The 25,334-nt window shown below is 39.2% G+C and overlaps 1 protein-coding gene across 7 annotated transcripts in view; it reads right to left on the bottom strand.

Moving 5' to 3' along the window:
* Positions 1-25,334, bottom strand: part of nme7 (NME/NM23 family member 7) — a 259,259-nt gene that overhangs the window by 42,490 nt on the left and 191,435 nt on the right. For all 7 annotated transcript variants that reach the window (XM_063050744.1, XM_063050742.1, XM_063050746.1 and 4 more), the window contains one exon: positions 14,531-14,595. In XM_063050744.1, coding sequence (XP_062906814.1) covers positions 14,531-14,595 — 65 coding nt within the window. The remainder of the gene's footprint in view (positions 1-14,530; positions 14,596-25,334) is intronic.

The following is a 25,334-nucleotide window of genomic DNA, read 5'->3' as shown; positions in this document are numbered from 1 at the left end:
ACAATCAGTATTTCCCGCCATCTTCTGGTGACTCAACTTTGACAGGTATTACTCACCACAAAAGAGAGAGTCACTCAATGTGGTCCCTTTTAAATCAAGTGGTTGTAGTCTTCACAGGGGATCTGAAAGTCTGCTTCTTCAGAAGTGGCTGGTTTCCAGAGCATATTGTTCCAATAAGAATGAAAACCCCAAATGTACTTTCCAGTCATAGACACCACTGCTCATGTCCATGGTCCTTTGTGCAATTTATCATATAATTACTTTAAAGTTTACTAGGGTGTCGTATTGCTGTCCTCCAATTCAAATCCAAGGCTTGACTGCCCATAGCAGATACTTCAAGTTAATGAAAAAATGCCACTAATTACCCCTCGACAATATCTTCCAAATATGCTGGCTGAATAAGCAATGCTAGTCCCGTCTCAAGCAAACAGCTTCAGCATTCATCCTCAAGAATTTCTCCTTTGGCTCCTCCCACTTTGTCCAAACTCAAGGGTTAGGCATGGGCATCTTCATGGTTGCCAGCTATGCCTGCTTGTTCCAAGCCTTCCCTGGTAATTCTCCGTGACTCTTCATGTGCATTGCTAACGACTGCATTGGTGCTGCTTCATGCACCTATGCTGAACTCGTCAACTACACAAACTTTGTATCCGACTTCCACTTGGCTCTTATATTCACTTGGGTCATTTCTGACACCTCTCTCCTTTCTCAATTTCCCTGTCTCCACCTCTGGAGCCAAACTGTCTACCGACATCTTTTATAAACCTACCAATTCTCATGGCCTTTTTGACTCTTGCTTCTGTCTCCTGAAAAAATGCTATTCCCTTTTCTCAGTTCCTTCGTCTCCGCCACATCTGTTCCTAGGATGAGGCTCTCTTTTCCTGGACATCAGAGATGTCCTCCTTCTTGAAAGAATGAGATTTCCTTTCCTCCACCATTGATGTTGCCCTCACCTGCATTTCCTCCATTTCTCAGACATACACGATCATCCATGTTCCCGCTGCCTTAACAGGGATAGAGTTCTCACCTAGCCTCTGCATCCAACAAACCTTTCTCCATAACATCCACCATCTTCAATGAGATTCTACCTCCAAACACATCTTTACCTCTACCCAACCCCACTCTTCGGTTTCCACAGGGATTGCTCCCCCTGTGATTCCCTTTACCAATCATCCCTCCCCACTAATCTCCGTCCTGGCAAGCAACAGAAAGCAGCTACACCTGCCCATTCACCTCCTCCCTTACTACCATTCAGGGTACCAAACAGTCTTTCCAGTAAGGTATCACTTCACCTACAAATCTGTTGGGTTGTCCATTGTATCTGGTGCTCAAGATGTGGCCTCTACATTGGTGAGATGCAACATAAATTAGGGGACTGCTTTGTCGAGCACCTCCCCTCCATCTGCCAAAAGCAAAATTTCCTGATGGCCGACAATTCTAATTCCTATCCCCATCTGACATGTCAGTCCATGGCCTTGTCTTTTGCCAGGATGAGGCCACTCTCAAGTTGGAAAAACAATACCTCATATTCCAACTAGGTAGCCTCCAAACTGATGGCATGAACATCAATTTTTCCTTCCAGTAATTATTTCCTCTCCCCCTACCTTCTTCTACTTCATATTCTAGCCTCTTACTCCTCCTCACCTGCCCATCACCTCCCCAGGAACCCCTCCTTCTTCTCTTTCTCCCATGATTCACTTCTATCAAATTCCTTCTTCTCCAGCCCTCTACCTTTCCTACCTACCTAGCTTTGCCTATCACTTTCTATCTATCCTCCTTCCCCTCTCCCCCACCTTGTTATTCTGGCATTTTCCTCCTTCTTTTCCAGACCTGAAGAAGGGTCTCGGTTCACAACGTCAACTGTTTATTCATTTCTATAGATGCTGCCTGACCTGCTGAACTCTTCTAGCATTTTGTGTGTGTTGTTCAGCATTGAGACTCTAGTTAACTTTGGTTAGCTGCTTAGGAAAGGATATCACTCACACATTTGACATAGGACTCTGAAGCAGACATGCTATTCTGAATTCTTTTATGGTGGGAAAAGATTCAAGGATATGTGGAAAGCCTCCATTTAAAAAAGTGCAATGTCTCGATTAATTCTTGGGAATCCCTAACCCATGACCACTCAAAAGTGAAGAGAGAGCATGGTGGCACTGTGATCTTGTAGTCTGCATAGGGAACCACACAGGCCCAGTATCAACAGCAGTAGGATTGCACCACTTAACAAATTACTCACATGCCTGTTCCCTGAAGCATCAACTGTGGTGGAGTGTACATCGTATACTGGCCTCATCAACCATTTCAATGCCTACTGAACTATAGTAGAAGCAGGTCATTCTTAAACCCAAGAGACCAGCTAAAATTTTAATAATATGGCAGATTACTTCATAAACTATATTACAATTTCCCAATTATATTCACTCTTCATTTCCCATAGCATTTGGGTTCTATGTTACTTGGAGAACGAATTCAAAGTACATTTATAATCAATGTATACTATATACAATCTTGAGATTAGTCTCTTTACAGGCCGCCCCAAACAAAGAAACCTAATAGAACCCATTAAAAAAAAAGACCATCAAACACCCAATGTGCAGGGGAAAAAAAAGTGAAAACAACAAAAGCAAGCAAATAACTGAAGTTCACAAAACTGAGTCCATAGCCACGAAGTCAGTTGTCACTGCAGCCAATCCAGTACCCATTAGTTGCAGGCCACAGCCTCAATTCTGTGCAGACACAAGTAAACCCCACAGAACAGCGAGCTGAACCGGCCTGTCCCTTCCCTCTGCCCCTATTCCCTGTCCTGGTGCTTAAATCATCCAAACTTTGGATCATTCCTCGCTCTCGGACTCAGACCCTGACACTTTGATAAGCTCTTGGGCCCAGACCCCACTGCCTTGATTCAGCTCGTACCCAACCTTTCCAATTCTGCCTGGTGATTAAACCAGTCAAATCACATGTCATTCCTTGCTCTTGGACCCATCACCTGCCACTTCAATCTGCTCTTGGGCTCGGGCCCTGCTGCCTCAATTTGGCCCGTACACGCCACGCTGCAACCGTCCTGCACCTTCGAAGCTTCAGTTCAGTGTCGAAACAGCAGTAATGGTCTATAGGCTTTTCTAACCATAGCAATATACAGTGGATTCCAGTTAATTGGGACACATCTGGGTGAGTAGATTTTGACCGAATTAAGCGGCTGCCCCAATCAGCTTAAGTTTCATGGAGAGAGTTAAAAAGGTGTGTGTTTGGAAAAAAAAAGGCAAACTACAGTTAACTGAGTAAATGAAATACAGAACAAATTACAACACCACCAATGCTACACAGTACTGTAAAACTGTGCAATAGTTCCAATCGTGATTGACGGAGGAATTCATCCAGTGTACACTGCCGTGTATGGGGTGACTAGGGAGGGGCAACATCATTGGCGAAGGGGCAGATTGTGTCCATTCTGGGCAGCTTCCACACCTTTGGTCCCTCCAGACACTCATCTCTCAGCTGTGGCTCCAAGTAGCTGTTTGCATGCGACAGCAGCCACACCCCAGTACACTGCTTCAATAGGCAGGTGAGCGTAGCTGGTGGGTGGGAGGCTTCATATCCTGGTGAAATAGGGACATGCTTGTCCCAACATGAGAAGTCAGCTCAGGCGGACTGGGCGAATGAGATCAACAGCATGATCCAACAGCCAAGAAGGTGGTTCAGCAACATTTCATGGAGATTGAAGGACACGATAAAGCACAGAAGAAGTCATAATTATCCACTGCACCTCAGTTTGTGCTGACTAGTCATACCACTGGACCCAGATTTCCGAGGTCGAGAGAGTGGAACTGTCAAAGTTCAATGGCTTTTCTACTTTTTAAGAACTCTCTCATACAGGTTTCCTGTCATAATTGGATAAAATGGACAACCAACACACCGGTGTGTTCTTTTGTTTGACTGCAAATGAACAAAATTAGCTCAGACACCTAGTGCCTTCATATAATGCTTTCAATGATTGCAACCTCCAAATCTTCATTTGCATTATAACATCCAAGATAACTGTTGACACCTCCAAATTCTTCATAGTGCCTAGCTTGTTGAAGTAGCGAAATAGTTTCATTTTCACTCCTGGCCATTTTTGGCTTCTCCAAGCTTATTTCTCCACAACCATCAGTGTCAAAAATCACCGCTTTTTGAACAGGAACACATGCAGCTGACGCTAATTAAAAATTGTTCTCTCTATGCACAGTGGCCACACAAGCTCACGTGGCTGACACGAATTAGAAACTGTTCAGCAACAGTGTCTTGGCGCAATTTTGCGACATAGTGTCCCAAAGAAACAAAGGGAATCTCAGCTATTTTCTCAATTTGTTTTTGATCTTTAAGAGTTTTCTTAATAAATGACTGCCCTGATTTACCAATGGACCAATTAAGCAGAGTTCACTGTAGCTTGCTTGACTAGTAAATAAGAAATAATTCAAGATTGTAAGGTAATGCAATATCTATGGGCAGCTTCAATCTTCATATAGAGTGGGTAAATTAAGAAGCAACTTTCAGGACAAGTACATAGAATGAATTAGAGACTGTTGTATAGAACAATGTGTCAGAGAGAATTTAACAGTTGAATGTAGAACACATTACGGAAGGCTCATTCAGCAAGGTCATACAAGTACGACTCAGGAATAACTAGGTGCACTTCCTGCTGATGGGCTAGCAGGAGCTAGAAGGATAGATGTGCAAGCAAATCATAGAAAAATGCAAAAACAACTGTAGAGGGCAAGTTCAATCTTATTATTAACCAGGATTCTGTTTGCCTGGGTATCAGAATTTGTTAAGTGCACCCAGAAGGGTTTCTTGAAATAACAAATGGATAGTCCAACCAGGGAAAGGTTCATACCAGACTTTGCATTAGAGAATGAGACTGGCCAGGTGATCCAAGTTTCAGTGGGGGAGCATTTTAAGTACTGTGATCGAAATTCTATATGTGTTCTGATAGTTGTGGATAAGACTGGCCCTCACTTGGAAGTTCTAAATTAGGGGAAGGCTAATGACAACACTATTAGACAGGACCTAGGGAATGTAGATTGAGGGTTGTTTGGGGGTATAAAGTCTACACCTGACATGGAGTTTTTAAGGAGCAGCTGGTTCGAGTTCAGGATCAACATGTTCCTGATGATAAATGAAAAGGATGGTAAAGGTCAGGAACCTAGGATTATGAGAGATCTTACAAGTTTAGTCAAAAATAATAAAGTAAGTATGTGAGGTTTAAGAGCTGAAATCAGACAAGGCCCTTTAGGAATATCAAGGAAGCAAGAAAGAACTTGCCAACAAGGAATGAGAGGGCTAACAGGGACCATTAAATATTCTTGGGATTCTCTTTACTCCTAATTGACATGGCCTTAAGGGGTACGACAGGGTAGATAAGAGTCACAGAGCACTATAGCACAGAAACCAAGCCCTTTGGCATATTTAGTCTGTGTCAAACCGTTATTCTACCTCGTCCCTTCAACCCGCACATGGACCATAGCCCTCCATATACTCCGACCCCTCCATCCATATACTTATTCAAACTTCTCTTAGATGTTGAAATCAAACCCACATCCCCCTCCCTGCAACTTCCACTGGCTGCTCATTCCACACTCACACACCCTCTGTGTGAAGAAGTTTCCCTCAAGTTTCCCTTAAATATTTCGCTTTCACCTTAACCCAAGACCTCTAGTTCAAGCCTCACCCACACTCAATGGAAAAAATTCAGAAAATATGTAGCTCGGGTGGTTGATTGTTCTCTGACCTTTGCAATTAATCTGCAAACATTTCGTCACCATACGAGGAGACATCATCAATGCACTGTTAATTTGTGGTGTGTCCTGACACTTATCTGCATTAAATTCAATCTAACATTTTTCAACTCAGGATTTTGAAGGGACAACTGTACTTTTTTTTCCCCTCATAGATGCTGCCTGGCTTGCTGAGTTCCTCCAGCATTTTGTGTGTAGTCATTTTAAAACTGAATTTTTGTTTAATCAAGAGATTAAGTAGGCTAGTTAGTGCAATGATTGAAAGGGTCTTGACACAACAGGTTTGTATGGTAACTGAATGAGAGAGGTATGGAGGGCTATGGTCTGGATGCAGGTAGATAGGACTAGGTAGAAGACCAGGCTGGCATAGACTAGATGGGTAAAAGAGCCTGTTTTTGTGTTGTAGGTCCCTTTGATTCTTAACTCTATGAGTGCAGTCATAAGCAGCAAGGTTTTGGATTACCTTCAATTTATAAAGGCACAATTATACTGGAATAGCAAAGATCAGAGGTGAAAGAGGCATTGATCAAAGTTTCAACACCAGAGAAGCTAAAGGGGTTGAATTGGTAGTGTTTAGGAGATGGAAGTTAGTGGTCTTATGGATGTCACAGATATGTGGTTCAAAGTTTGGAGCTTTCAAATGGACTAGTTAAATTTCCTGAAACTTGGTAACATTTTACTTCCATGTTTATCAATGGAAAATGAGAATATGGAGCTGAGGTTCACCAGACATAATGGATGAGCAGTTGACAATTTAAATGTGTGTGGAGGGTCAAGGGAGGGGTAAATGACTTAGATCACTATGGATCATGAACATACTATAAATGTGAAAACAGGTTTGCTGACAAAGAACATACATCAAAGTTGCTGGTGAACGCAGCAGGCCAAGCAGCATCTATAGGAAGAGGCGCAGTCGACGTTTCAGGCCGAGACCCTTCGTCAGGACTAACTGAAGGAAGAGTGAGTAAGGGATTTGAAAGTTGGAGGGGGAGGGGGAGATGCAAAATGATAGGAGAAGACAGGAGGGGGAGGGATAGAGCCGAGAGCTGGACAGGTGATAGGCAAAAGGGGATACGAGAGGATCATGGGACAGGAGGTCCGGGAAGAAAGACAAGGGGGGGGGTGACCCAGAGGATGGGCAAGAGGTATATTCAGAGGGACAGAGGGAGAAAAAGGAGAGTGAGAGAAAGAATGTGTGCATAAAAATGAGTAACAGATGGGGTACGAGGGGGAGGTGGGGCCTTAGCGGAAGTTAGAGAAGTCAATGTTCATGCCATCAGGTTGGAGGCTACCCAGACGGAATATAAGGTGTTGTTCCTCCAACCTGAGTATGGCTTCATCTTTACAGTAGAGGAGGCCGTGGATAGACATGTCAGAATGGGAATGGGATGTGGAATTAAAATGTGTGGCCTCCTTACTAAGCACATCTTTCCCTCCCCCCCCCTCTCTGCATTCCGCAGGGATCGCTCCCTACACAACTCCCTTGTCCATTCGTCCCCCCCATCCCTCCCCACTGATCTCCCTCCTGGCACTTATCCGTGTAAGCGGAACAAGTGCTACACATGCCCTTACACTTCCTCCCTTACCACCATTCAGGGCCCCAAACAGTCCTTCCAGGTGAGGCATCACTTCACCTGTGAGTCGACTGGGGTGATATACTGCGTCCGGTGCTCCCGATGTGGCCTTTTATATATTGGTGAGACCCGACGCAGACTGGGAGACCGCTTTGCTGAACATCTACGCTCTGTCCGCCAGAGAAAGCAGGATCTCCCAGTGGCCACACATTTTAATTCCACATCCCATTCCCATTCTGACATGTCTATCCACGGCCTCCTCTACTGTAAAGATGAAGCCACACTCAGGTTGGAGGAACAACACCTTATATTCCGTCTGGGTAGCCTCCAACCTGATGGCATGAACATTGACTTCTCTAACTTCCGCTAAGGCCCCACCTCCCCCTCGTACCCCATCTGTTACTCATTTTTATGCACACATTCTTTCTCTCACTCTCCTTTTTCTCCCTCTGTCCCTCTGAATATACCTCTTGCCCATCCTCTGGGTCACCCCCCGCCCCCTTGTCTTTCTTCCCGGACCTCCTGTCCCATGATCCTCTCGTATCCCCTTTTGCCTATCACCTGTCCAGCTCTCGGCTCTATCCCTCCCCCTCCTGTCTTCTCCTATCATTTTGCATCTCCCCCTCCCCCTCCAGCTTTCAAATCCCTTACTCACTCTTCCTTCAGTTAGTCCTGACGAAGGGTCTCGGCCTGAAACGTCGACTGCGCCTCTTCCTATAGATGCTGCTTGGCCTGCTGCGTTCACCAGCAACTTTGATGTATGTTGCTTGAATTTCCAGCATCTGCAGTATTCCTGTTGTTTGCTGACAAAGAGCAAGTTTAGATAGTAAACAGTGAGTACTAAGAAATATTATTGATAATACCAGGGTTAATAATGCAGACTTGGGGAAAAGCCATTGTAGCCAATTCTCAGACTCCAACTAGACAGATAAAGTTAGAATCTAGGTAGTAGGGTCCCTACCAAAAAGGAGTAACAGACGATGATGGAGTGGTCAACCACATAAATGGTGGTAAGTTAAAATGAACAAGAGAATAGATTAGTATTATCAAGAATCACGATCAATTTGTGATTTTCTGAGCCATTTCCCTAATGAAAAGCTTCAAACATGGTTTTCAGAAAAAGAGGGTTATGATATATTCAAACCCTCTGGACAACAGCCTGCTATGATGTAGACAAGCTTCTACCTTTTTACAAAGCAAAATATAGGAGATTCTGAGGGTGGGAGGATGGGACAATTAACAATAACAGTTAATATACGACAACTTGAGAATACACTAAACTATAGGAGTTAGGACTCCTGGACAGGAAGATTTTTAAAAAATGGGGAAAAACAGGAGATAAAATATCCAAAGATTAGGGAAGAGAGGATTCTGAAGAAGTTTGCCTTAGAGTTCTTGGGAAAGGAAGAAAAGCAGCATTCATAATTGAACTGCTGAACTCAATGTTAGTGACAAAGTACTTGATGCTAGTTTTTTTTTAAAAAACAGTGTGGGAGGAGAGGGATGCAAGATGCTTCTAGCAGATAAGAGAAGCCAAGAATTGTTCTTTCAGCCCAAGATGATTCTGCAATAGAATCCATTTTTAGCACAGGAATGCAGAGCCCAACATTTAATTTGGTTCCAAAAGATGTAGTGATAAATGGTTAAACCTGCTTACTGCTATTAATTTTTAAGACAATATCCCTTTGACTTAAAGTTGAAATGAGATCCATGTCAGGGGCATCAATAGAGTATTAGTTTTGTTTCAGACCATGGCATCAAACTAAGAGGCAAATCATTAAACTTTAAAAATATTAAACAAATACCCAGTGTTGAAAATTTGAAATTATTGTTGCAAGTGTTTTGAGGATAACTTTATTCTGGGGTGCAGAAAAAGTATTTGTGGAAGGAAAGGAGGGTGAGAGTGAGAAGGATACAAAGAAGAGGTCAGAGATGGTATAGTTTTATACTGGTATGCAGATTCACTTTTTCCGGTGTCATAAAACAATCAAACTAATGTTGTATTCTGTCTTATAGCACAACAAACATCGGAAATATACTGTACGTACATTTACTTATGACATTCAAGATTTCCTCTGTTGTACCTCTATATTCTATAGGGGTCTAATTCAATTGTTGTATTGCTTCAAATGTGGTCCAAGTCAATACTGTGGTTAGTTTCAAGGGCCGATTATGTCAAGTGGAATCCATTATATCAAGTGGCTGCAGTCTGTCAACCTAATGGATAGCAATCTTATTGACACAGCTGCACGTGTAATTTCAATTGCCATTTACTACTTATAATATCACTAAAGGTAGACTGGAAGCTCTTAGAGTGTCAATATGGGACAGAGGTTGAAGGCTAATGCTTGTTCATTATTATTAATGGGTTCCTACTAAGTAGAACTACTGACCATATCTTTCTATCTCCAAATTTAAAGCAAACTTGCTGGAAGCAATAAGGATGTCACATTGACATTAGTTGTACTGGTGACCTACAGATATTTAATGCTTCCAAGAGAACTCAAAGACAATAGCAAAGGATCTCGGAATGGTCTCAGTGCCCGCAGATGAATTATGATGCTTCACTTACCTATCCACTGGTGCCCAATAACTACTGGGTAATCCCGCCAGTTTTAATAAACTGAGTAAATATTCTCCACCAGTGGCAATGCCAATGCCAAAATCAAGCAGCAATATATCTCAGTGTGAAATGAGCCCCCTACACCAAGACTTACTACACCTTCAATAGTATTAGTTTGACTGACTACATTGTGTTAATATGACCATCCCAGAGCAGCCCAGTTATTTCAACACTCTCACAGAGCAATACAGGTAGAACAGAAATACATGAACTTTGCAAACATTTCAATGCATTTGAAACTAATCTTGTCCGGCTCCAAAAGGTTGAAAAAGTATTATAACAAAAAAAACTCAAACCAAGGCATTTACCCTAAAAAGCAAACCAAGGCATGGAACCTAAAATGAACATTATAGTAAAAATTTTTAAATTGATTGTTTGTAAATCAAGGATCATCTGTAATGTTAGCTTAGACCAAAAGTTTCCTAATAATGCAGGGCAATCTAATGGTAATGTTGGAAATAAGCAAAATCAAACATGCCATTAGTGTGTCAGGTTAACCTTATCTAGTGAAATGGTAATCTATTTGTAATCATAGTGAGATAATCTTCTGCAAATAATAACCAAAAATAAATACTGTCTCTGAAAGAGACCACAAGTAAACAGATCATTTCCAGAAAAAAATGAGAAGGCAAGTAGGTTATTTAAGACTTCTGTTATCACTATTTGTATACATAAATAACCACATGGGTTTACAGCCTGTTATCTGTTATCACTATTTGTACACATAAATAACCACATGGGTTTATAGCCTGTTACCTGTCGATCTAAATAACCTGAAGAAAGTACACTACACATCTTTGGACAAGATCTATACTACAGAATGCAGTGCTTTAATGATCAAACCGTTAATACATAATTATGTGAACATCAGAAGTTTTGAGTTGTGCAAGATGGTAAGAGAGAATGATTAAGTCTGGAAATAGAGATAACACATTTCTGAACATAGATGAGATAGGGAGAATCACTCCAAGTTTTGACAAAATCACAAGAGAGACTGCAGATGCTGTAAATCTTTAACACACAAAATGCTGGAGGAACTCAGCAGGTCAGGTAGCATCTATGGAGGGAAGTGTACAGTTGTCATTTTTGTCTGAGACCAAGTTTGAGCAAACTTGAAGGTTAGGAAATTATAAAGGTGAAAATAGGCCAGTACAGAGTGCCATTACAAAAGTGACCAATACAATCAGTACATATGGTTTAAATTAACAATATTAGCGATACAATCATACCAGTAAGAGTGACAGTCTACGTTTATAGTACATAGAGTAAAACAGGATCCCAAGAATCACAGACAATGGGCAGTCTCCAAAAATGCAAATAAAGCATTACAATCAAGAAAAAAATCCTTAAAGATAAGCGGCATTAACTTTCAAGTTGTCTCCGTCTTGAAAGGATGCCCCTCAATTCTGAGGCAGTGTCCTCTGGTCTTAGACTCTTTCACCATAGGAAGCATCCTCTCCATATCCACTCTATCAAGGCCTTTCACCATTCGATAGGTTTCAATGAGGTCACCCATCACTGAATTCCAGTGAGTACAAGCCCAGAGCCATCAAATGCTCTTCATATGACATGCCATTCAATTCTGGAATCATTTTCATGAACCTCCTTTGAACCCTCTCCAGTTTCAGCACATCCTTTCTAAGATAAGGGGACCAAAACTGCTCACAATACTGTAAGTGAGGCCTCATCAGTGCTTTATAAAGCCTCAATATTACATTATTGCTTTGGTACTCTTGAGAGAGGTTTTAACACAATCAGCATCACTCTCTCTCTCTCTCTCTCTCTCTGGCTGGGTGAAAGGCCAGAGCAAGCTTTGATGCAAGGAATGCTCTTTCCACGCTTCATGGCACGTGTTTGCTAGATGGCCATTGACCCTACAAGAGGGTTCATCCACCCTTTGACAGGTCTTGTTTTTTGTCCTGCAGGGTGTCTAGCCACCCTCCTCACCAGGCAAGCCTGGTGGGGGAGCCGGTTTAGTCGCCAACCACCCGACCATGCGACAGGTAGTGCTGGGTTACATAGTACCAGTAGCACTCAGACGAGTGATCTGACCAGATACACATTCAGCATAACCTAACTGCAGCAAGAGGAGAAAGTCTAAAACTATGGCAGCAGATATCAACAAAGACACTTTTTAATCTATTATGAAACTGTTGTTTTCTTTTTGTTCTGGGATTCACTCGAGTTCTCACTCCCCGAGTTCCATACGTAAATAGTAAAGATTCACATCTTATTGCAAACAAAAATCTCATCAGTATGTTAATTTGAAAGTTTAAGCACAGTTTACAATCCAGTGATAAGTGCTCAGCAATAAAAATCTCCATTAATTACCACCATTTCCACATGACATGTAATGGCTTTACTTCCACACATTTTCCAGGGGAATGATCCTAAAATTACCAGTTAGCAGATCCTAACTTGAACAATACGCCAAATGCAATGCATTGTTAAAAGTTGTCAGTGGTTCAGTGAGAACTCAAATCTATTATCTTGTAACACCTTTGCACCATCTCAAAGGCTCAAGTCTGGATTGAGAAAAAAAAGTCCCAAGGACACTGCACAAGGTTCTTACTTGCCACTAGTGCAACCCCAGTCACTAGAGAAATTTCAGTAATTCCTTCCATTAGTGCAACCTCAAAGTCACTGACAAATCTGTTGCAAATAGTTTGCAACAGTTATTACATTGCCAAACCCATGAATCACAACAATGATTCATTGCCCAGAACACATGCCATTTTTCAACTAGATGGCAGCAACCTATGAAAGATTTCATTATCATAATGAAAAGCCTCAATATGCATTACTCACTCCCACCCACCCCACCAACAACCAATGTCCAACAAATGTTGAAACCCCATAGCACGACAGTGCCTTTCTTTTAAAACCATCTCTCTATCTTTGGTTTTCTCATGGGGCTCTTATGCATAAATAATGAAAGTAAGATAAAGCAAATAAACAGGCCAAACATATTTTAATGCATCCAAATTGGACCAAAACCATGTAATGATTATGTAATTGTATTTGTGCATTTGATTATTGCCTATTTTCCATACATGTTTATCTGGTCTGCATCTTCCAAACAGTACTTCTAAGCCTGCCAAATATCGAACAACTTAGTTTACCCCTATATAGGAGAACCTTGGTATGCTACTTACCTGGTTCTCGATCTATACCCATGCAGTTTACATGTTTTTGCAGGTACATTTCAAATGCAATAATTTCTTCTGCTTTTACCACCTTTACAGACAACAGGTAAATTCACTTATTGGATCTAATGATCTTTGCTTACGTATAATCCATCCGTGGACATTCTAGAATGGTGATGAATTAATCAATGACTCATAAATGTCATTGACCATGGCTCAGTAGAAACAGTAACTCACGTTAAGCCATGAATGGACCAACCAATGTTCCACAACCTTCACTTGATTAAGAAAGCAAAAGAGGATTCCATGAAAGAATACTATAAAACAATTCTGCCTGGGGTTTGAAATCACAGAGCATATTTAGCTTGAAAAAGAAGAGGACAGAATTTCAGAAGGTCCACTCTTGATACACAGTCTAAGTTTGAGTCAGGTCAAGTGTTCAGGACTGATGGCAGGTGAATTCAGTCAAGATTATATCTCTGATCTAAGAACTGCTGACTTACATGAATCAGACTACTTTCTGTTGGGTACCATTAAGCCCCTGTAAAATATCAGGCTTCATTTGCTTTAGATACAGTCATTACCACAGATCCGATTAATGCCTAACCATTCTGGAATAAAACACTCAGTTCAGACAGGTCTTGACAAGTTAATTCTTTATCTCCATCTATAGATGGTGCCTTACTTGATTTCATTCATTTTCTATTTTATTATTGACTTTAGCACTGTATCTTTTTTTAAAATCATTATGTGCCTAGTTGTGGAAGATTTAATTGGCTAAAATCAAGCAAAGTGATATTTATCCTATACCTGAAATAAGAAAGGCAAAAGTGCACAGCTGCTCTGAGAAAGACTGTAGAATGAGGTAAAAGTGGGGTGAAAGATGAACACTCCAACAAGTTTGCTTTGGCACTGGAATAATTCCTCAAAGCATCACTCTAAACTCAATTGGATATATGCTTTATCTTAGGCCCATAGGGTCTACATAGATCCCCTGTTGTTCGGGATATCTCTGCTGCATTACTTTTTTCCAAGATAGCTGTGTCTGCAATAAAACAGGGCATCTATTCCCATATCTATGTTGCCATTCTTCTTTAAAGTGCTCAAGATGTGAAGGCTTTAACAGTGGTAAAATTCAATACTCAATTCCTTTTAAAAAGGCACAAGAATGACATTGGGCAGTTTCACAGATGTGGAAGATATGTAAAATTTCTTGCAATAACTTCACTTGATTTCTTTTCTTTTGAGCACTGAAGGGAAAAATGAGGCTAGAACCTCCAAACATATTTGAGCATTAGATACAAAAATATATCACACACTAACACAAGGATAAAGAAGCACAGTATTACTTTAGCACATATTTTATGAGCTCTGTAATTTCTAGTGAATATTTTCATTATATATTATTCAACTTACCATTTGAAGTGCACTGTAATTAAATCCCATCTCTTCAATGGTACTCAAAATCTTTCCAGCCAGACCTGTAAATATATAAGAAACAATAAGAACTTTCAATACTAATACTTATCCAAAAAAACACCTATCATCTGACGTGATGATTAACCTCCACCTCCATGTTTGATGCTCTTCATCAAAAACATTCTGCTTCATAGGTCCTCACAGCCAAGTTCCTTAATGTGTATCTATAAATTACTAATTTCAACAGCAAACTTCTTTATTAACAATATTGTAGCTGAATCCAGTCCTACCTTTCCCTATTGTTACATACAAGCACATGTTGCTTTCAGTGTGGCTGAGCAGCAATAGGACGGGAACCCGGGTTATCATTCCATTCCCTAACTCAAGGGCACAGCAGCATAATGAAAGGTGCCTTACTATTCTCTTTGAAATACATTTTTCCTCCTAGTTCCTCTCAACATATGCACATTTGTGGGAGATGGAGATGGAAAACACTTGACAGGAAAGCAGGTTATATTCATCAATTTATGTACAATAAGTCTATGTTTCCTTTACCATTGTTCTACCTAAGATAATGGAGGCATTGTACATCTGAACATGAATATTCCTAACTCTTATAAAGATTAACTCAATGTTAAATTTAAATTTAAAATTCCATCAGAGTCTTAAGTTTGTGATGATAGGTTTTTCATCGCAATATCCGGCTAGGAAAATTGTAATCATACTGATTGTGAACTGTACAGTTTCCCTGATGGTTATGCACACTCATGGCTGTCATAAAGTAAAACACAATTAGACTTCACTACCACAATTTCATGTTTTACAAACCATTAACCTCACACATCACTCTTGCAGCAGCACATCTTACCAATGTATATGATAGCTTCGTGGTCAATTAGACATGTGATTCAACATCCAATCATCTTTTAATGCAGTTCAATCATCTCATATCCTGACATGAATGGTCGTGGATAACTAAAATAATGCAATGAAAATCTGCATGCTGAATGATTAAGGATCTCAGCAAACACCCATGAAAGTCTGAAATGTTTATAACTATCTTCTACCTGGAGCACCAAGAAAATGATTTTTTTCTCCCTTCCAGTCTTCAGTCAATTCAATTGTACTACACGATTATCAAGAAACAGCTATATATAGTGGGAACTTTAAAAAGTCAATGTCTTTAGAAACATTCAGTAATACTATTGAAGAATTGTTTTCCAGAACGATCTTTACAGCACATTTATAATACTTGCTTCAAACAGAATATGAAAAATTGCCAAAGTTTTTTTATATACAAATTTAACCTATTTACTGATATAGTAAGATGTCATCAGTATTACTACTGGGCAGCACTTACTTACTAATAATCTGCTCACCATTCATAGATTTAATACAGAATTGAATACCCCTTATTCAAAGTGCTTGGACCAGAAGTGTTATGGATTTCAATGTGTGCAAGCAGTCTTTGTCTTAAACTTGTTTGTTTCGCATATGTACTGACACAGCCACTCAGCGTGTTAGATCTTCATCAAATACCTTGGCAATCTCAATGAACTCTGCTGTTTTGTGATCAGCAGATGTTTTATCACCACCAATCTTTAAAAATTTAGTGTCATGTCTTTTCTTGAATTTCTACAACCAGTCTGCTGAATATTCACAATTATCTGCAATTCATCATGAAAAAGGTGCCGTATCAAAGGTGATGAATCAGCATACAGGAGGGAGATTGAAAATTTGGCTAAGTGGTGTCATTATAACAACCTTTTACTCAATGTCAGCAATACCAAGGAACTGAATATAGACTTCAGGAGAGGAAAACCAGAAGTCCCTGAGCCGGTCCTCATCAGAGGATCAGAGGGCGAGAGAGTCAGTAACTTTAAGTTCCCGTGTGTCACTATCTCAGAGGACCTGCCTGGACCTGCAATAAATGTAACTGCAAAGAAAGCACGATAGCACCACTACTTCCTTAGGAGTCTGCGGAGATTCAGCATGACATTAAAAACCTTGTCAAACTTCAATAGATGTATAGTGGCAAGTGTATTGACTCGGCTGTATTACGGGCTGGTATGAGAACACCAATGCTTTTGAATGGAAAATCCTACAAAAGGTAGTGGATTCAGCCCTGTACATCAAGGGTAAAGCCCTTCCAACAATTGAGCACATCTACAATAAACGTTTTAGCAGGAAAGCAGCATCTACAGTATAATCAAAGATCCTCAACACCCAGGCCAGGCCATGCTCTTTTCTCGCTGCTACCATTAGGTAGGAGATACAAGAGCCTCAGGACTCACACTACCAGGTTCAAGAACAGTTACTACCCCTCAACCATCTGGTTCTTGAACAAAGGGAGGGAATGTTGACTCAGACCATGAGAGGCCTGCGTCGGGCATTTTCATGCCTTACAAGGTGCAGATTTGAAGTCTGTGTGGGGCACCACTCCTCGCACAGATACTAGAGCAATGTGTGATTAAGTGCCTTGCTCAAGGGCACAAACATGCTGCCACAGCTGAGGCTCGAACTAGCGACCTTGAGATCACTAGACGAACGCCTTAACCACTTGGTCACGTGCCCACACTTGAACAAAAGAGGATAACAAAAATCATCTGTTGAGATGTTCCCACAACCAATGATCTCACTTTAAAGACTCTATCATGTTATTTCATGTTCATGTTATTTATATTTTCATAGTTTGTTGTCTTTTATGCTCTTGCTCTTTCATTGATCCTGTTTATAGTTACTATTCTTTACATTTGCTGAGTATGCCGACAGGAAGAAGAATCTCAGGGTTGTATGTGCTGACATGTATGTAATCTAATAATAAATTTTACTTTGAACTTTGAGTTTTGCCTGTTTCATGATCAGGATACCATTAAGCAGTGTATGTTCACTCCAACACAGATAAATCCACTCTTTCAATACACTATCAAGATCTTCATTTTTTGCTTTATCCAGTGTTTTTCTGTTTTTCATCAACTTCTGTTCATTACATATGTGAAGTCACTTCCCAGAACTGCTTGTGGTGAGCAGAGAACTATGCATCACATAGGAACCTTCCCTGCGCCTTGTGAAATTTTCCATTTCTGATGTCATGTCGGCATTCAAAAAATGTCAGATTTTGGAATTTTGGATAAGGGTATTCAACCTATAGCATTGGAGAGGACTTAGTTCCACATAGAGAATGGAAACACAGACGGAATGGTGGGGGATAGAAGGAATCCTCAAAATTTAACTTGTCACATTATATGTTTCTTGACCAACCTGGATATACTTCTGTTCAATTCTTATGATTCAAAAATTAGTTGATATCCTGTATTATAAAATTTATTTGCCATATGTGACTGCACAAAAAGAATTTACACAAAAAAGCAGCAAAGAGTGGGCATAAGCGACTCTGCAGATGATGGAAATCCAAAGCAACACACACACAAAATGTTGGAGGAACACAGCAGGTCAGGAAGCACCCATGGAAATGAATAAACAGTTTATGTTTCAGGCTGAGACTGATGAAGGGCATTGGCTCAAAACATCGACTGTTTGTTCCTTTCCATAAATGCTACAAGACCTGTTGAGTTCCTCCAGCATTTTGTATGTGTTGCATCAAAGAATGGAAGTTGGGCCTAAACACCAAGTATTCAACTAAAATGACAACAGTTAATAAACAAAGAAAATTACACCAGCCAGATACAATTACAAAATATATATAGAAATGCTTAGTTTGGATGCAAAAGTAATAATAACCCTTTGTACTCATCTCTGTGAATTGATCCTATGAACTTGTTAAAATTATTTTGCCACATATGGACTAAACTTGTTCACTCCAAGTTTAAACCATCTATCATCTACCCTTCTTCCTCCCCAAAGGTGTTCCTTTAGATTTATTGAAACAACTTTCTGTCAAATACCCTATATTTACTTTATTATGTAAATTCTGTAACATTGCTGTTTCTTTCTGTACTGGCTACCATTGAGCTCCATTGTCAATTAATTTCCTAGACTCCAAAACTCACGACATAGCACAAGTGGCAATGTCACTTGTCAAGATGAAAGATCACCTGAGGAACTAAAGTTTTGATACATTTCAATAAATGTACATTACAGCACTGTACATTATCACACATAATTTATGTTATAAGAGAATTAATTTACAGTTTACAATGTATTGATTCAATTAGTTAAAAAAATAGGCATCCTGTTGATCAATATGCACCTGAAAAATAAGATTATGTCAACACTTCTGATGTAATATTTACACCCGAGATGTTAACCCATCCCTCTCTTACTGATGATCAATTTGTTGGCATCGTTTTATGTTTCAGTGTACTTATTCGGATTGGTGTGTCTAAGTCTCTGCAGATGGTCTATTGTACCATAAACAAAGTTAATTTACCCAGGAAACAGAATCTGTTCAAAGAGCAGACAAACAGAAATAATACTATCTCTCTCAGTAAAAGCCAATGAAGTTTGCTTTAGAAATGCAGTGAGTAGAGGACAGCTACTTATAACTTAGGTGCATGAAATCAGTCTCAGCCACATGCAACACTGTGAGCACCAGACTTGATTGACAAGAAAATTGTCCAGTCAGCACCCTCTGACAAGGCTATAGCATTGCTGCTTCATCATGTCTGATTGTATTTCAAATTTTCAATACTCAACATTTTATTTTAAAATTTGATGTCGTTATTGAAACCAAAGCTATTTAATTAAAGAAGAAAACCCTTGCTTTTTTTGGCTTCCCAGCAAGCAGAAGAGATCAGCAACCTAAACAATTTTCTCAAATAAACTACATTTCAAAACTTTGGTGCATTTATAATTTATTTCACCATTTCTACTCCTTCAGTTCTACATTTCCCACTTCATGACCCTCCATCATTAAACTGTCTCAACCATAACCAGCCACATGCCCCAGATCACTTCATGTTCCTTATGTTTCCATTGTAAGTATATCTGTTGCTAGGATACATTGTTCCTACTGCCTAGGCAACAGCTGTTCCTTTCTTCTAGTCACTGGCTGATCAGCATACACAAGCTGCCAGAGATAAACTGTACTGTGTTTTTCCATTGCTGCCTTTAGGTAATCTGTAAATGATCCACCGCAATTAAAAAATAAAAATCTCCGAGGAAAAGACTATGACCTTGAAATTTGCTCATAAGCATAAAACTAAAACTAAAAGGTTGGGACTTTGGAGTTCATGTATTAATAGTGAGTACAAAGTAGAATGCACATAAAACTTTTCATTAAAAATTAGCAGACTAAAGCACCCTTCAAAGATTTTTTTTAAAAAAAAGACAAAACGTGGCAAGGAGTATATAAGTTGTGGTAAATACTTTGATGTTGGAATAAAAAGGAACTATGGTTTATCTTTACAGTTTTGTTACTTTGATTTGCTAAGAGTAATTATACATTGATTACAGATACCACATGTTGAAATTTGAATTCTTGTACAAGCTTCTCCTGATAGCATTTTCTTTATGATGCTACACTAACTGCAACTGAAAAAGTTGACTCAGTAAATAGTAATTAAATATGAATGTTCTTTCAGTACTCCCACCTGATATTTATCTGGAAATACAAGATCACTTTACATGAACATGCAATTTCTGTACATGAAGGGGAATTGCTCACTAAAAGGCATTTTGCTGCAATGTCACTTGTCTAATAGGATCTTGGGTGCCCCCTCAAGTCATTTTAAATCAATGCTCGCATTGACTTTATATCAATGGCTGCAAACTAATGATTACGATGAACCCCACTTCAAAGATATTTGCTCTAATTCCACTCACCCCCATGAAATATTCATTACAGTAATAAGTAAAAACATTAATTTCTCTATGGACAGCAGATAGAGTAGATAGCAGGTACAACCCTTTATAATACCAGGCATGGCAAATGAACAAAAAACATACTGAATATGCTGGAAATCTCAAATGAAAATTCAGTAGATCAGGCAGCACCCATGGAATGTGAAATTATTATAGTTTCACGTCGATGATCTTGATGAAAGGTTCAAATGAAAACTATTAATTTGAAACATGAGGTGTTTCACTCTCTCCATAAAAGTACTTTGAGTTACTATTAGCAGTGGGCTAAGAATATATCCTTGAAGTGCACCTGGGTTGACTGAAAGCAGGGAGATGTTATTTCTGATCTGCCCTGACTGTGGTTTCCTGATAATGAAGTCGAAGATCTAGTTGCAGAGGCCCAAGTTTTTAATCTGGTGATAAACACTGAAGGGATTGCCGCTATCCACATTCTCCAAAACAGAATGGAGAGCTAGTGAGATTGTATCCCCTGGAGACCTGTTGCAGTGGCAGACAAATTGCAGCAGGTCCACACCCTGCTCGTCTTGGGCACTGAAATAACTGCTGCCATTTTAAAACAGGAAGTTCTGACTGCAGCAAAGGAAAGTTGAAAACGTAACTGAATACTGCAGCCAATTGGTGGGCTTAGATCTTTAGTTGATCACTGCCAACTTCCATTTTTTTTTGATAATAGGCATCAAAACCCTCTGTAGTTCTTGATATCGCCAGTTCAAAATCTAATTAATCTTCGTTAGGACCAAGCTGTTTTTTTTTCATATTTTGATAGTTGGTTAAGAACTAATCTGAATAAGTGGAGCAATTTGGTTGTAGCATAGTGGTTAGTACAATGCTGCCTGTAAGTGGTTTATATGTTCTTCCAGTGACTGCGTGGGTTTCTTCTGGGTGCTCCAGTTTGTTCCTACATTCCAAAGATGTACTGGTTGGTAGGTTAATTGGTCATTGTAAATTGTCTTGTGATTAGGCTCGGATTAAATTGGCGGGGGGGGAGGGGTTGCTAGGTGGCGTGCTTTGATGGGCAGAAAGAGACTATTCCTTGCTGTATCTCAATAAACAAACAAAATTGATTTCACATTCACTGCCTCCTCAACAAAAATTGTATATCTAGTAAACAAATATGCAGATTTTAAGTAAATGTATGGCATTTACCCTTTCAAACCTACTCTTCCATTCAATAAGATCACAGTTTATCTCTTTGTATCCTTAATCCTCCATTCTCACCCAGCTCCAGTAATCTTTGACTCCCTTTCTTATCAAGAATTTTTCTATCTTGGTCTTAAAAACATTTCAAGATTTTATTTCGAGGAATCAAATTCTAAAGACACATGACCTTCAGAGTAAGTTATCTCATATAACTTAAATAGCAACCACCTATTTTTAAAAATGAAATAAAATCATTTTTTGCTTTCAAAATGACTTGCTATATTGGCACCCGGGTCCTTTTTGAATTAGGCACTAGATACTGAGCTCTGAGCTCCCTCCTCTTCCCCAGGTGCTGCCATCTTTCATCATTTAGATAATATACTTTTTATTTTTCCTGGAACTGATGACAAATAATGGGTAACTACACATTGTCCACAAATTATAGCTTGTTTGCTTATTCACTTATCCTATTTCAATATCTCTGTAGAGTCCTTCTGTTCTTTGCAACTCACTTTCTTACTTATCAATGCGTTATTAACAAATTTAGTAATCATACCTTTGGTCACCATTAATTTAAAAGTTCAGGCCCCAGCACAGATCCCTGTGGAATAGTCCATGTTACATTTTGCCAGTAAAAAAAAAGACCTATTTAAGCCTTCAATTTCCATTACATAGTTAACCTTCTGTTCATACCAATATTACATCCTACACCATAAGCTTTTATCTTCATATATTTTCAATACTTTTAATATGGCACCTTATCAAATGCCTTCTGAAGTCCAAGAATTCGCCGACTCCATTTTACTTATAGCTGCATGTTACTTCAAAGAACTCCCATAAACTGGTCAAATACGATTTCACTTCACAAAATATTTTTGCCTTTGCCAAAATCACCTCAAAGCTTTCTAAGCAACCAGCTGTAACATGTTTAATATTTCATATGATATATGTAGGCTTCATCTCCTTTGAATAAAGGAGTCTTTTGCAATCTTCCAATCTAATGGAATCTTCTCCAAATCCAAGGAATTTTGCAAAATTAAAATCCTCTCACAAGTCACTTTATTTAAGATCCTAAATAAGACTTGCAGTTCCAACAATTTGCTCGATATCACTTACATAGTGACTACACTCCCTGCACCCTCTGAATTCCTTCCAGTTTCTGGTATGCAGCTTTTTGTGTTGTCTAATGTGAATGTTAATGCAAAACACCCAATTCCTGAATCATTTGCCTATATTTTCATTATTAATTGTCAAGCTCACTTTCTAAACAGTTTTTCCCCCACACTATTCTCTATAAACTCTAGAGACTGTTGTATGTGAAAGCCCCAGGAGGTCAGCATTTTCTGAGATACTCAAACCACACCATGTGCCACCAACAATCATTCTCTAGTCAAAGTCACGTGGATCACATTTCTTCCCAATTCTGATGTTTGTTCTGAACAACAGCTGAACCTCCTGACCGTGACTGCATGCTTTGATGCAATGAGTTGCTGCCACAAGATTGGCCGATTATATATTTACATTAACAAGGTGTACAGACGTACCTAATAAAATAGCAGCTGAGTATATTTCTTCCATTATACTCTGTCCTGCCAAAGATCTAACAAAGATATAGGGTTGGATACTGTGCTATTTATTTAGACACTGTCCTAGGCTGCCTCAATGTTAGATTTGATAAAGCTTAATAGATGTTGGTAAATTACCACACTCCCAACCTTATCAAAAAAGGAAGTTTATAAAAGCAGCAGTTAAAGATGAATGGAAGAAAGTGACTGCCCTTTGGATGAAACACTTGGCTTTCATTACCTCAATTATCACCCTTTGTGTCAGATAAGACTCTAGTTACTCCAATGAATATCCACTATGCTCTTTGACCACAGTTTAGCTTGGACACCCAACAACTATGTATGTCATCTCAAGATCCTGCTATTCCATTCTTAAAGCTCTGATCAATACTGAGAGGATTTCACTTCCTTCTCCTAACTCCCAAATTAATTTTAGTACAATAGTCTTTGCCCAGTGAAAATCACTTTATAGGCATCAGCAACAAGATAAGCTAGAAAATAATTACATAGACCATGACAAAAGAGCTGCTAACATTGGCTCACTCAGCTGTAGTTAATCTACACCTTTTCTTTTACTACATCCAAAGGTAACAGCGAGATATATCTAAATAAACCTTGAAATATACTGTAAGTAATATCATAGTATACTTCAATTCTACTGATTTTTTTCTGAGAGCTTCTTTACCTCGTATAGATAAGTTTCCATTCTTTAATTTGAATACATTCATTTGCATTGTTAATCATTAAATTTTTTACTCCATTAATTGCATTGCTCATCTTAAATTAGTAGACTCCCTTGGCACTATAACTGCAAGTTATTATGACTCTTTTAAAGAAACCTCAAACTTCAGGTGAGATGCAAATATGTCTGCATACAAAGTATCTTGAGTCAGAATTTCAATGCCCTCCAAACTGTATAATTATTAAAGAGATGGACAGTTGTCAGCACCTGTCTCAAACCAGCACAGGTTGTTTTGAAAATAGTCTGCAAATGGGTCAGTTTCTTTCAGGAACACCAGGTCTATCATGGAGATTAATCAGGAACATTCAAGAGAAAATGTAACAATCAAGGAATAAGCAAGCTAATTTGCATATGTTATATTTCCACTTAGTACAAGTTCTGAGGCTGCTGGTTCTGCTATAGACAAACTAGCATAGCAACTTTTCAGTAGAAACATTATTTTCCACCATTTAGTAATGAAGTTAGGGGACCCAAGGGAAGGAACCTCAGGTAACTCGATGCTGACAGTGTTATATCTCCATTTCTCCTCATCACAAACTATGGAATGACTTTTCAAATGGGAAGCCTGAAGCAAAAATTAATGGTTAATTTCAAATCTTAAATCAGTTCAAGGTCTCCTTAAGTATTTATATCCATCTGGCAAACAATGTATCATTAAGTTTTAAAACAAAAAAAAGTTCTCTGTTCCTTGCCTTCTCAGGATAGAAAAAGTTCTAAAGCTAGCTACAGATAACCTGTCCATAGAGAACTGAAGTTATTTAGACATAATCAATAATTTAATAACATTATTATGTTTAAAATAAATTACATGAATTACTTTTAAACCATTAAAATGTTCATGATTTAAAAATAATATTCATCTAGATTGATAGTTCTTATCAAGTCACCTTTTGGTGGCAAAAATGTCAACACACTGGACATCAGTGATCCCATGATTGTTCATAAAGATCCTGGCCAATTGTACGGGGTGCAATAGAATTACCAGGAGAATGGATGAGGGATATCTTTCTTTACATACACTATTCTTTGGAGCAACATTCCCTCTCCACGAGGGAAAAACAGGCATTGTTAGTTCCCTAGCATCAATATTGGTGGTGATCTAGTAGAAAAAGATGGGTCCATTATGGAAGGAGACTCTGAACCAGTTGGCACACCTCAGCAAGAGTCAGCTTTCATTGTGGCACTCCCTTTTTTAAATTAGGACAGCCGTTGCAAATGTACTTTAAGGGAGCTGTTCAGCATGCAGAATTACTGTCACAATTTCTGCCACTGAAAGTTCATATAACTGCCAAAGCAGTAACTGCATTAGCAAAATTGTGTGGAGGGCTGAGTAGGAAATTTCCCCCCACCCCTTTACTCCATCTACTTCTGGAGTAAACATGAATGTGCAAGTTCTGGCTTCCAAACCCCAAGTGTTATAACTACCTGAATATTTTTGTTGATTTGGAATTTACTCAGAAAAGCTACAAAAGTGTAATTCACCACTTATTGAATCACTTGTATTCCCAAGATTTTCTGTTCTTTGTTTTGT

This window comes from Mobula hypostoma, chromosome 6 (genome assembly GCF_963921235.1).
Source record: "Mobula hypostoma chromosome 6, sMobHyp1.1, whole genome shotgun sequence".
In the NCBI taxonomy this organism is placed as follows: Eukaryota; Metazoa; Chordata; class Chondrichthyes; order Myliobatiformes; family Myliobatidae; genus Mobula; species Mobula hypostoma.
The sequence above is the reverse complement of the archived record's forward strand: the minus strand, read 5'-3'. Positions and strand labels throughout refer to the sequence as shown.